The 12,313-nt window shown below is 46.7% G+C and overlaps 2 protein-coding genes across 2 annotated transcripts in view; one reads left to right on the forward strand and one right to left on the reverse strand.

The window, feature by feature from the left end:
- Window positions 1-67: 67 nt before the first annotated feature.
- capn10 (calpain 10) lies at window positions 68-7,244 on the reverse strand. Its single transcript, XM_067253569.1, has 14 exons — window positions 7,185-7,244; window positions 6,252-6,465; window positions 5,917-6,048; window positions 4,846-5,042; window positions 4,512-4,747; window positions 3,923-4,106; window positions 3,477-3,643; window positions 2,972-3,222; window positions 2,660-2,862; window positions 1,978-2,230; window positions 1,574-1,773; window positions 939-984; window positions 406-524; window positions 68-263 (listed from the first exon to the last, which is right to left on the reverse strand). The coding sequence occupies exons 2-13, from the start codon at window positions 6,399-6,401 to the stop codon at window positions 495-497; spliced, it is 2,049 nt and encodes a 682-aa protein (XP_067109670.1). The 5' UTR covers window positions 6,402-6,465; window positions 7,185-7,244; the 3' UTR covers window positions 68-263; window positions 406-494.
- A 3,970-nt stretch (window positions 7,245-11,214) lies between these two features.
- The window catches only part of LOC136959298 (C-C motif chemokine 20-like), a 2,964-nt gene continuing 1,865 nt past the window's right edge, over window positions 11,215-12,313 (forward strand). Inside the window, exon 1 of the mRNA XM_067253595.1 lies at window positions 11,215-11,534. Coding sequence (XP_067109696.1) covers window positions 11,456-11,534 — 79 coding nt within the window. The 5' untranslated portion in view covers window positions 11,215-11,455. The remainder of the gene's footprint in view (window positions 11,535-12,313) is intronic.

A 12,313-nucleotide genomic window follows, 5' to 3' on the forward strand; every position in this document is an offset into this window, starting at 1 on the left:
CGGATAGCATAATTCATACTCTTTAGTTACAGCATTTTCTTTTTGTAAAAGTAAAAACATGAACAACTTTTCAAAGTGCAACCCCTCATTGGTGCATTTCCAGAATTCATCTTTAATACTCAAATGTGGCTACAGGAAATACATTTAATTTTCATACACATCTCCCACACAACAACGTACCAATGTGAAACGAGCAAATAATCTGCCAAGTCGTTTCCCGTAACAACACTTGGTCATCCAACAGATGGGATGGTAGCAAGGTGCTACACAACCACTCTGAAATCTCTGATTTGCGCGCGCGCACACACACACACACACACACACACACACACACACACACTATACACACACACACATACACAGACACACACACACACACACACACACACACACACACACACACACACACACACACACACACACACACACACTATACACAGACCCCCTGGTGAGAGACGGAGGGGTCCATGAGGTATCCAGGGGCAGCACAGGGTCTAACTAGACATCAGAGAGATGTGGGACACCTGTTAGAGGGGGAGTCAGATCAGAGAGGGAAAGGAAAGGAGATCAGGCCAGATAGGGGGTGGGAGGGAGAGAGAGCGAGAAGATGGCAGAAATTAAGGATTTCTTCCCCCATGGACCATATCAACCCTTGTGCTGCCTTCGGGTCACATGACCCAAAGGTTCATAATGAACCATCGTTGTGTTTACCCAATACAAAAACAAATAAAGATTATTGTATTTTAACCATTGCAATGTGGGGGGTCTGAGACAGCCCAACGGTTAAAAGAAAATGCTTCACTTTGTTTTTATATGCCGTAAAGTTGTCGCAATATGACGGTGGGTCACAATGACTGATGGGTCAGAATGACCTGAAGATAACAAGGGTTAATAAATAAATACTAATGTTTCATCCACGGGGACTTTCTCCAACACACCTCCTCTATGGTTCTGCCCAGCCTCTCCTGGCTCAGCACCACTCTCCTGGAACACATACACACTTTAGTAGCACCACACAGACTATATAGTAGCACAGCACTGTACAGTAACACAACACAGACAGAAGTGCGGAAAGGCGGCGAGGAGGATGTAAGAGGAGGGAGGATATAGGAAGAACACAGTCAAGGACAGCATGGGTGTCTTGTCTTGTATGACAGCAGGGGGGCAGGGAGGATGGTAGAGCTACGAAGGAAGCCAGACAGCAGGGGGGCAGGGAGGATGGTAGAGCTACGAAGGAAGCCAGACAGCAGGGGGGCAGGGAGGATGGTAGAGCTACGAAGGAAGCCAGACAGCAGGGGGGCAGGGAGGATGGTAGAGCTACGAAGGAAGCCAGACAGCAGGGGGGCAGGGAGGATGGTAGAGCTACGAAGGAAGCCAGACAGCAGGGGGGCAGGGAGGATGGTAGAGCTACGAAGGAAGCCAGACAGCAGGGGGGCAGGGAGGATGGTAGAGCTACGAAGGAAGCCAGACAGCAGGGGGGCAGGGAGGATGGTAGAGCTACGAAGGAAGCCAGACAGCAGGGGGGCAGGGAGGATGGTAGAGCTACGAAGGAAGCCAGACAGATGAGGTCTACCTGAGGATCCTGCGAGCCACAGTGAGGGTGAAGTGGCCTGGGCAGTCGGGCTGGTAGGTGGAGGGAACTATAACATAGGCCCCTGGAGGTAGGTAGCAGGCCAGCGACACATCCTGGGTGTAGCAGTGAGGCACACAGCTGGCCACAGGCTCCTTGTCCCTGGGTAAGCTCGGCTCAGACTCCCCCTCCTTCTCTGGAGCCTGGACTCGAACAAGGTGGATGGTAAGATATGCGGTATTTATCAACCACCGTTTATCATACATTTAACTGTCAAGAATTCATTATAGTATCAAAAACAGACAAGTGTACAAACAACATCATATCCATCGTATTTACAGGAGGTGACACACAAGCCTCATATCGCAACCATAGAAACACACAAACATATTTAAAAACCCTCTCACCGTATACAGGTGAAAGCCAATTGGCTGGAGGTCAGTATCCGGGTGGTTTTGACGCAGGGTTACCTGAACATTAACCCCAGGTGTGCCGGCCACGTGGTCGCCCACGACGACAGGGAAGCGAGGGTTCCGCCAGTGAGACAGGAAGTTCCTGCCCCCTCCGGCTGATGACCCCGTGACCCACGCGCCCCGGAAGTAGACCGTCTCCCACTCTCCCGTTACCAGCGGCAACGAGGGCCCAGGTGCCTTCAGGGCACTGCAGGGACACAAGAGACAATCTGTAAAAAACAACAACCCACCAGGAACAAAATCGTATGTCAAAATATGGGCATAGCTCAGTGGTTAGAGCGCTTGCAGATCAAGAGGTTGCCAAGCTAAAATGTGCTGTACGCTGTATTAGATAACATCCACTAAATCAGGGGTCTTCAACCCTGGTCCTCAGGGCCCACTGACCTGCATGTTCTAGATGTTTCCCTGCTCCGACACGCTCGTTATCAGCAGGGAAACATCTAAAACTATGATTATCATTACTACAGAAAGGTAAACTTCATACAATGCCCGCTTCACGAGAGCCACAGACACACAGAGTCCCGGCACTACAGTATCATACTGGCACTACAGTATGAAGATGAAAGAAGGTTCTCATTAACATGGTTATCGTGATAAGGTGACGTGCGAGGCGGACCTGAGTGAGGTGGGACCGGAGGAGAACACCCTGAGGGTGAAGCTGGCTTCCGCCCCCTGGTGGAAGCAGCTGGGTATGACCATGTGGAAGCCAGGCTCCAGGCGCGTGTGCATGATCACCTCTCGCTCGTACGCGTGGCAGCGCGTGGACGCGCACGGGGCCTTGTTCAGCGTCCGCGCCACGTTGACACGCTTCTTCTTCACCTGGAGGTGGAGACACACACACACGTCTAACCCAGGTGAGTGCACTTCCCTACCTACACACACACACACACAAAGACAGAGAGCTACCTAGTCACATTCCCATACCAACCTTCCACATGTGGATTGCTATGGCCTGGTGGTGCCGTGCATGGGTGGCGCCCTCTGCTGGTGAGCACGGGTACTGTGCCGTCCTCCCTGGCCTCCAGTGCTGTAGCAAGGACACCAGAACCTCTCCACGCTCGCACACCCTCAGCCAGAACTTGGGGTTGCTGCCGTAGCTGCTGTTGTTACGACAACCGCCGGCCGAGTGACCTTTGACCCAGCGGCCGGACAGCTGATGGCTGTGAGTCAGCAGCTCTCCTATTGGATGGAGAGTAGTCTCATCAACCAATTATGTGGTAGAATTAATTTCCTGGCTGCTCATCATAGGTGTATAGGTGTGTAAATAAAATTAAAAAGTGAATTCTCTGGAAATTCAACTTTCCTCACTCTCACCCCCTCCCTGCCTCTAGGCTAGGCAAGGCTTTATATATTAAACCTATGGCTAGGCTAGATACATTCAACCTAGGGCTAGGCTAGGGGCCATGCCTGGGAGTTCTGGCAGAGAACTCTACCAGTATAGATGCTCTGTAGATGCCCGTCCTTGTTGATGGGATACCCCACTGTGACATCATCAAACTGCGCCAGGAACTCGGTGTGGTCCAGCCAGACTTCGCCCTCCTCAGCGCGGGACAGAAGCTCCAGAGAGCTGGCCGGCTCCAGGGTCTGCCAGCCCTCACCACTGCCAGGGAGGAGAGTAGGGAGGGAAGAGGAAGGAGAGCGGGAAGGGAAGAGGGAGGAGAGCGGGGAGGAGAGCGGGAGGGAGGGGATGGGAAGCATGGAGGCAAGGAGGCAAGGAGGGAGTGAGAGAAGAGGAGAGGGTACACACACAGTATATAAAATATACACAATAACACTGCACGTATAATACAAACACACACATATTGATATGGAAGTATTCTCCATGAAAGTATACACTACATTCCCCTCTACATTCCCCTCTACATACCCCTTTACATACCCCTCTATCCAGGCTCCGCCCCCGCAGCGTCGCCCCCAGGGGTTTCGGATGCGAAGCAGTCGGACCACCTCTTCTCCGCCCTCCCCCTTGGCCCCGCCCTCCCGCCCAGCCCCGCCCGACGCCGTCCTCACGTCCAGCCACTCCATCACGTTGAGGGCGTGGTGCTGCTCCAGCACACTGCCACCTGCAGGCGATCCCAGGGAACGACAAGCTCACCAAGCATGACATGTTAAGACAACCTGTTTCCTTCAGCAGTCATGACCTTTGACCCTGACCTATAACTCTAACCATAACCATGTTATACTCTATCTTGAATATATAAAACCAGGTCCTGAAGATTACATTTGAATCATTGAGCAGATGCTGTTTCCCAAAGCGACATACAAACAGTGCATATAGGAAGTAAAGTCGGATCAAAATCCGAAGTGAAAAAAATCTAGATCAGAAGTGGATAGTTCTAACAGTGTTTAGTTGTTTACAGTCAAGGAACGGTTTGTATTTACCAGGCACAGTGCAAGCGATGATGAAGTTCAGATAAATGTTAGGAGTTTTATTCATAAAGAGACAAAACTGAACTTCCCCTCCTCACCTGTGGGGGCGCTGTGTGTGGAGCAGCTGACAGAGCAGCCCTCTCTGACCGCCTGCAGAAAGTCCAGATCCAGCTTCCTGGTCGACCCACGGACCCGGTCGCTGCCCTGCCCCCCGTCCTGGTCCTCCTCCTTCCCAGCATGCTCCAGGTTCCAGCGCTCGGCCAGCCCTCCGGTCAGGTCCACCAGCGCCTCGGACACCTGCCCCGCCCACAGACGCTCATACGACCCGTGGAGTCTGGGATAGGAGGAAGGAATGGGGGAGGGGCAGCCCCCAACACTGTTACAGCACCAGAACCCCACCACAGTACAACTCTGCTCCCTCAGGTCACTCACTTGGCATGGGCCTTCTCCAGCAGGGATACCCAGAATGCATCGGGGGCCTGGCAGCGGGAAAAGCACAGTTTTCCGCCAACGCAGGGCAGCCGGTCATCCACAGTGACCTCGGTCCACAGGCCGTTCTTCCAGAGGCGGAGCAGGAAGGAGCCCCGATACCGGCTGGAGCCCCACTGGGGCTGGTGTGGGGGCAGAACCTGGACCAGGTGCAGAAACACCCCTTTAGAGGAATAACCTGCCTTATAGAGGGTGCAGAAACACCCCTTTAGAGGAATAACCTGCCTTATAGAGGGTGCAGAAACACCCCTTTAGAGGAATAACCTGCCTTATAGAGGGTGCAGAAACACCCCTTTAGAGGAATAACCTGCCTTATAGAGGGTGCAGAAACACCCCTTTAGAGGAATAACCTGCCTTATAGAGGGTGCAGAAACACCCCTTTAGAGGAATAACCTGCCTTATAGAGGGTGCAGAAACACCCCTTTAGAGGAATAACCAGCCTTATACAGGGTGCAGAAACACCCCTTTAGAGGAATAACCTGCCTTATACAGGGTGCAGAAACACCTCTTTAGAGGAATAACCTGCCTTACATTTACATTTAGTCATTTAGCAGACGCTCTTATCCAGAGCGACTTACAGTAAGAACAGGGACATTCTCCCCGAGGCAAGTAGGGTGAAGTGCCTTGCCCAAGGACACAACGTCATTTTGCACGGCCGGAATCGAACCGGTAACCTTCAGATTACTAGCCCGACTCCCTTACCGCTCAGCCACCTGACCCCCATACAGCCTTATACAGGGTGCAGAAACACCTCTTTAAAGGAATAACCTGCCTTATACAGGGTGCAGAAACACCTCTTTAAAGGAATAACCTGCCTTATACAGGGTGCAGAAACACCCCTTTAGAGGAATAACCTGCCTTATACAGGGTGCAGAAACACCTCTGGGGATGGTTATAGATCAGTGGTTAGAGCACTTGACTGCAGATCAAGAAGCCAAATCTCAAAATGAGACAAATAGCTCAGAGAGAGGAGAGTGTACTAGGAGAGTGTCCGAGCTGCGGGCAGCAGCCTACCTTGTCAAGCAGGTGTCTGTTCTCCAGCAGGGTGGTGCAGGCACACAGTAACCAGCAGTCCCCCAGCAGGCCCTGCCTGGCCTGGCCCCTGCTGGTGGGCATCGCCAGGAGCCTGGGGGCCGGGCAGATCTCCTTTGGGAGGGCAGGTGGAGGAGAGGGGGTGGTTCATACAGAGTTGGGAGGCAGAACAAACAAATGTTTGTTACGTTGATTTTAGGGCTTTACGTGGTCTCTTCAAACAGCAGGGTTTGGAACCAGGTAGAACCTCTCTAAGGTTCTAATATAACTCCAAAGACTTGGGAGAGAACCTTAAGGTTCCAAATAGAACCCTGTACCTGCGGCCGCAACCAGGTGATGTGACCACGGAGGCTGGCGATGGGAGTGGAGCGGTCGGAGAACAGCGAGGAGTCATCCGCGGGGAAGTCCGGATCTTGGAACAGCCCGGATCTTACATCCTCATCATCGCCCCCCTCCTCTTCACTCATGGCCCGTCGAGAAGATACACCGTTTCACGATGATATTCTCGCATCAGTCCTGCATTCCTTCACTCTACCAGGGTGCGGATTCAGAGGACAATTAGCTAATCTGACATCAGTCTACATTGACCAGCAGAAGCGCTTGTTGACCGCACGGTTGCGCGTGTCCCCCTAAACCTCCTCCTCCCGTTACATAACACATTGATTGACACTCTCTTCAGGGTTCTGTATACTGCGAAAACGGAGCTGCTTCACGACAGAGGCTACATATTACATCCTGCAGCCAGCGCTGTCAGCTATCCAGGGTTTCGATTCCGCGATAGACCGTATTTGAATGTCACGCTGAATCGATACCTGTAGCCTACTAATCTAGTCCACATCAGGTAACTGATATAAAGGAATGCAAAATCTGCGGAAAGCACACGTGTCGTGGAAACTAAAGAGGCTGAAACTCTTAAAATTGTCATAATTTTCTTGTTTAGCTACTCGTAGTGCGTTTAATAATACCACATTTTAATTGATGAATGGTTAAATGAATCCGTCCATGCATTAACTGTAGGCTATGAAGTGTAGGTGTAGGTGTTTATGAAGTCTATGGACTTCATAAACAAATCTGATATGCAAGCTGATATGGATGAGATGCCTACTGGCTAGCTAGCTAACTGAAAGATAATTTCCCTATCGCTGGCTTGCTATTTACTATTGATACCGGTGACTTTGATAATACTAGGCTACACTAATCATTGATAGGGTGTCGAGCAATTGAGGAAAAGGCAGAACAAAATTAGGTACCTGTTTTCAATTTGCATGGTGCGCTTCTCTCTTCCGGAAACTCACTGACAGAAGCCCAGTGTGCCCATGAATGAATCTTTCCGCTTTGACTCATAGACTCGTTATTGTAAGTGAGTGCCACCTCGTGTTTGTGAAGTGAATTACGTTAAGTCGTTATAACCAGCCTATACGCAATGCTTTATCACGTTAAGTTGTTACATTTTTACTCATTTTAAAAGAAGGCAAAAGCTGTCATAATAAATAATATGGGTTCATTTATTGAAAATAGCCATAATTTGGATTTACAGGGGCATTTGAAGTAGCCTACATCTTTCAACCATAAACAAAACTAGTAAATTGTTATTTAGGCCTATATTTTTTCGTTTCTTGGTTACAGAGTAGTCTACAGTCTACGCTGGTTTTACTTGTTTCCTACAGGAGAAATTATACAAATACATACAAATACAAAAACATGTTAAAACCATTTTCGGCATCAAACAATGCTGGCATGGTTTATTAATCGATCATAAGGATTATAAACTCTTACTCCAAATACTCGATGGCAGCTTTTGCCCACGTGGATTCTGGATTTACACGCACCAGCTTCCCTCCCTCTGACCGCGAGGACACTAGCAGAGGAATGGAAGGCGAGGCAGGTAATTGAACGGAGGGAGCAACTGCGTAAATTTAGTCATAACATTTGTGGTCAAATTAGTCATAACATTAGTCACATTAGTCGTGAGATTAGTCACTGCAATCGCGAATGTGTAGGCTTGTGTTACTGACGGAGAACCCTCTGTCTTAGAACTCTTCTTGATCTAGAGGGAGAGAGATAAAGAAGTCTCCAGCCCCAAGGAACATATGGGGAACATACGAGGAAACAGTTCATTTGTACTGTAGCTCAAAGCATTTAAAAGGGACAATTGAAGGGTTTCATTTGAGGGTTTACATAATCAAATGCGTGAACACCGTGGAGAGTGAGGAGCGTGGTGAGCTTACATCACAGCCCGCATGTTGCAGACCCCGCTGGCGTCCTGACTTTCATAGCGGACGAGTCTAGAGAGAGGAGTCCTGTCTGGCTGCTTACTGTAGACTGTACAGCACCTCACTGCGCCTTCACAACAAACACATTAAAAGATCAAAATGTGTAAAAGGGGTTATAGATTCACACGAGAAATTATGAAGAAAAACCCAATATGAATTTAAGGAATATGTTCAGAATTATGATAGCCTATATTAATTTATGATAAGGTGCATTCTATTATATTCTATAGTATTGCATTATATAGTATTTTATTATATAACAATCTCATATTTGATTAAAAAAAATACGTTAGATCAAACATTCACAGGTTCTCTGGATCTCCTGACATTCTAGTCAGAACGATTGGTTTAAATCTTTCTGAGGGTGGCAACCATTTGTGGGCAACAATAGGTTTTTGGGTCAGGTAAAAAGGGAAATTTCACCCAGATTCAAGAATATACAGTCATGTCAGCAAAATACAAATAAAGGAAGTTCATAAGAATTCATAATGAGGTCCCTTTATAACCTTTGTTCCCTAAAACATTTACGTACTACAAAGTAAACACCAGTTGCAAGAATAGACGAACCATAGGTTATTCCCCCCACTTCTACCTAGCACTTAACTCATAACCAGCTTTACATATATGTTGATTATTTCATTAATAGTTTTTTCTTTTCATATTTTCATATGAAGAGGCGATGTGATTCAAAATGAAACCTGTTGTTCACAACCCAGGAAAAACAAGTCAAGTAGCCCAATGATAAAACCACGTTAGATTCAAGAGTTCTTTGATTTCTATAAATGTGCCCTCCAGTCAACCCAGGAGATGCACATGATTATGAGATACTGCTGTTATTGTAGGTCATTGGGGTTGGAAACATTTGTGGTGCTTTTCATGGTATTTGCAGTACGATGACATGACGAAGGAGGAATTGAGCAAGCCTTTGTCCTGACCTATTTAGTTATCTCAGAAACCCCTTTCCCCTGCTTCTCAGGGTTTGGGTTTGGTGGAGCTGCACTGACCTAGAAAACAGCAAGCGTTCCACCGCAACAGAACCATCACAGAACACTGCACATCTCATTGTCATTAATATCTCAAATCTGAGTCTCATGAACACACACACATACACACACCTACACACAGATACACACACATACACAAAGACATACACACACAAGCACAGAAACACATGCCCGATATTCAATTAATGTTAACACTTGAGATCCAGGTTGAGTAATTAACATAGTATTGGTCAGGGCTAGTGTTATCCGAATCAGAATTTGCTTTATTCACCATGTTAGTTTACACAAACAAGGAATTTACTGTGGCAGGAAGGTGCATACGATAAACATAAGAATATTAAATAGAAAAAGTACAAAAAGTACAACAGTCTAAATAATTCTGAATTAATACTATACAATCGTAAGATTAGATAAGTGTAAGGTAATAAGGCCCTACATAAATATGTGTTAATAATACTTACTAACTTACTAAGGCATAATTAAATATTGACTGATTCTTGTCACGAACACCTGAATATAAAGCATTGCCTGTTAAACTGTTATTAAGTATATAATGAGTTTATTGAAAGGCATACACTCACATGCACAACCATACACAGACATATACACACGTACATACATGCACACACACACACATAGGCAGTGAGGCTTGTTAAATGTTCTAGATATCAGATTTTTATCAGCTATGTAAAGCAGTGAGATGTGTCTGCTCGTGTGCGAAGCCTCCGTTTGGCCTGAATAACCCTCCACCACAGACACAAGGTGTACAGTGTGACTGCATAGTCCCTGAACTCTAGTATTCACGTGTATGTCCATCTTTCTACATGTACATAACAACATCTTTCAAAGTAATACATCATAAACCTTTCTACTCAGTCTGATTTGATCAAAAGCAACATGCAGGGGGGATTTGAACCTGAGGTATCTTAATCTTCCCTCAACTGCCCGACCACTAAGCTTTACCCGTAACGCCTCAACAAATACTGAATAAGCAAACTTTGCCAAACACAAATGTGTGTCACTGAAAACACAGTGGCAATAACTGTATATTAGATACTTTTGTAGTGAACAGGAATATGCTAACTTTGCTCAGTCCTTGAACTCTACTGGTTTGACGAGATTTTATTCTACTCGACGCAACTCTGCTCTGTTGTACTCTTCTGTACCTTTCCAGTCTGATGTTTAACTGACATCATACACCTTGATGTCTACATGTTTAACTGACATCATACACGTTGATTGACAGCATGTCGCTTTGGACAGAAGCATCTGGTGAATTTAAAAAAGTGTAAAAATTCCAGTTTTGAGCTCAGGGCTCCATGAGGAGTGACAGGGATAGTACAGGGACTGTCTCCGTGGTGACCACTGTCTCCGTGGTGACCTCTGTCTCTGTGGTGACGAGGTGGTTCCTCCCTAATGAAATACCATACCACAACTTTTGATTTACAATCTATATAACATATCATGTAAATTTATTTACATGCTATACTTTATTTCAGTGGTTCTCAACCCTGTCCTCATGTACCTCCTGTCCTGCATGTTTTAGTTGTTTCCCTGCTCCAACACACCTGATTCAAATAAATGGGTCGTTATCTATCTGTAGAAGCCTGCTAACGACCATTCATTTGAATCAGGTGTGTTGGAGCAGGGAAACATCTAGAACATGCAGGACAGGGGGTACTTGAGGACCAGGGTTGAGAACCACTGCTTTATTGTATCATGTTACAGTATATTGGATGACACACACACCCACACACTAAACACGCCCACACACACCCACACAAAACATATGCACACAGACACTAAATACACACACAAACACACACCATTATACAGACACAGCCCACGTTGCCTCACAGCGAACAGGCAGCATCTCTGTTCTGTAGCATTCCTCAAGCCTGTTCCTGTTTTCCCTCCCACGCCGTGGAAAGTGGCGGGGAATTTTTCTCTCCCATGGTGCACTGCTTCAGCAGGTGGCGTAAGCATCGGAAACCCCAAAGAGGAAGTTTCCAGCTTCTCTCCACCAGCTGCCGTGGGGGCGCTATATAACCTGCTCACTCAGGACCCGAGAGGCACTCTTCTACTGCACCTGAAGACAACACTCACAGACAGACAGGCTGACATCCAGACAGGCTGATAGACGGACAGGCTGACAGACAGACAGACAGACAGACAGGCTGATAGACAGACAGACGAAGGGCAGCTCAACAGTCCTCCATCCCCAACTCTCAGAAGAAGAAGAAGATGTCTCTGCTGCGAGCTTCTCTGCTGGCTACCTTTGTTCTCCTGACTGTGTGTCTCCTCACAGCACACACTGCTGCAGGTGAGAGGGACTAACGCGGAGTGGGGTGTGTGTGTGTGTGCATGTGTGTGCATGTGTGTGTGTGTCTGAGTGTGTCTGCATGTTTTGCCAGAATGTGTGTGTGTGTTGCTGTTTAGTTTTTGATGAAGAAAATCAAAGTACTAAGTCCTTGGGTTAATTTTTCTAAGTTTGAAAACAGCACAAAAACTTCCAGAGTTTGATGCAAAGTGTTTAATCAGAATCCAATACAAACATGGTGATTCCTTTCAAACGTGAGCCAAATTCTGCAGAATCAGACTGAGAAATATTCTCCGGACATTACATTTTATATCAAAACCTTATCAGTTCTGTAATTTTGCTATTGGTACAATATTGTTTATCACAAATGCATAATTCATTTTACACTCTATTGGTCTCTCTCTCTAGAGGCGTCAAGTTACCGGTGCAAAGAGAAATCCCCTATTTTTTTTAGACTTGCTCTGACCTTGATGGCCAGGCACACTGGGCGCCTTGATGTTTACTATGGTGGGAACCTAATCTTGTAGCCTTCTTTCACACCCAGCTCCAATCATCAAAAATAACACTTTTGAGGCTTCATTTTCCTTCTATATCTTAGGGGAAATACTAAACAATCAAAGTGGTTTTGCATCAGGCTTTTCCAGTATTGTAACATATAAAAGTACAAAGGTGATTAAAAGGCATACTTCAATAATATATTCCATACTCATTCTCCATCTTTCATGATTACAGCAGTGTGATATTATTCCACTTCATTTTCTAGTCATTTGATTTTGTTCAAA

The sequence above is a fragment of the Osmerus mordax genome, chromosome 16 (genome assembly GCF_038355195.1).
Source record: "Osmerus mordax isolate fOsmMor3 chromosome 16, fOsmMor3.pri, whole genome shotgun sequence".
Classification (NCBI taxonomy): Eukaryota; Metazoa; Chordata; class Actinopteri; order Osmeriformes; family Osmeridae; genus Osmerus; species Osmerus mordax.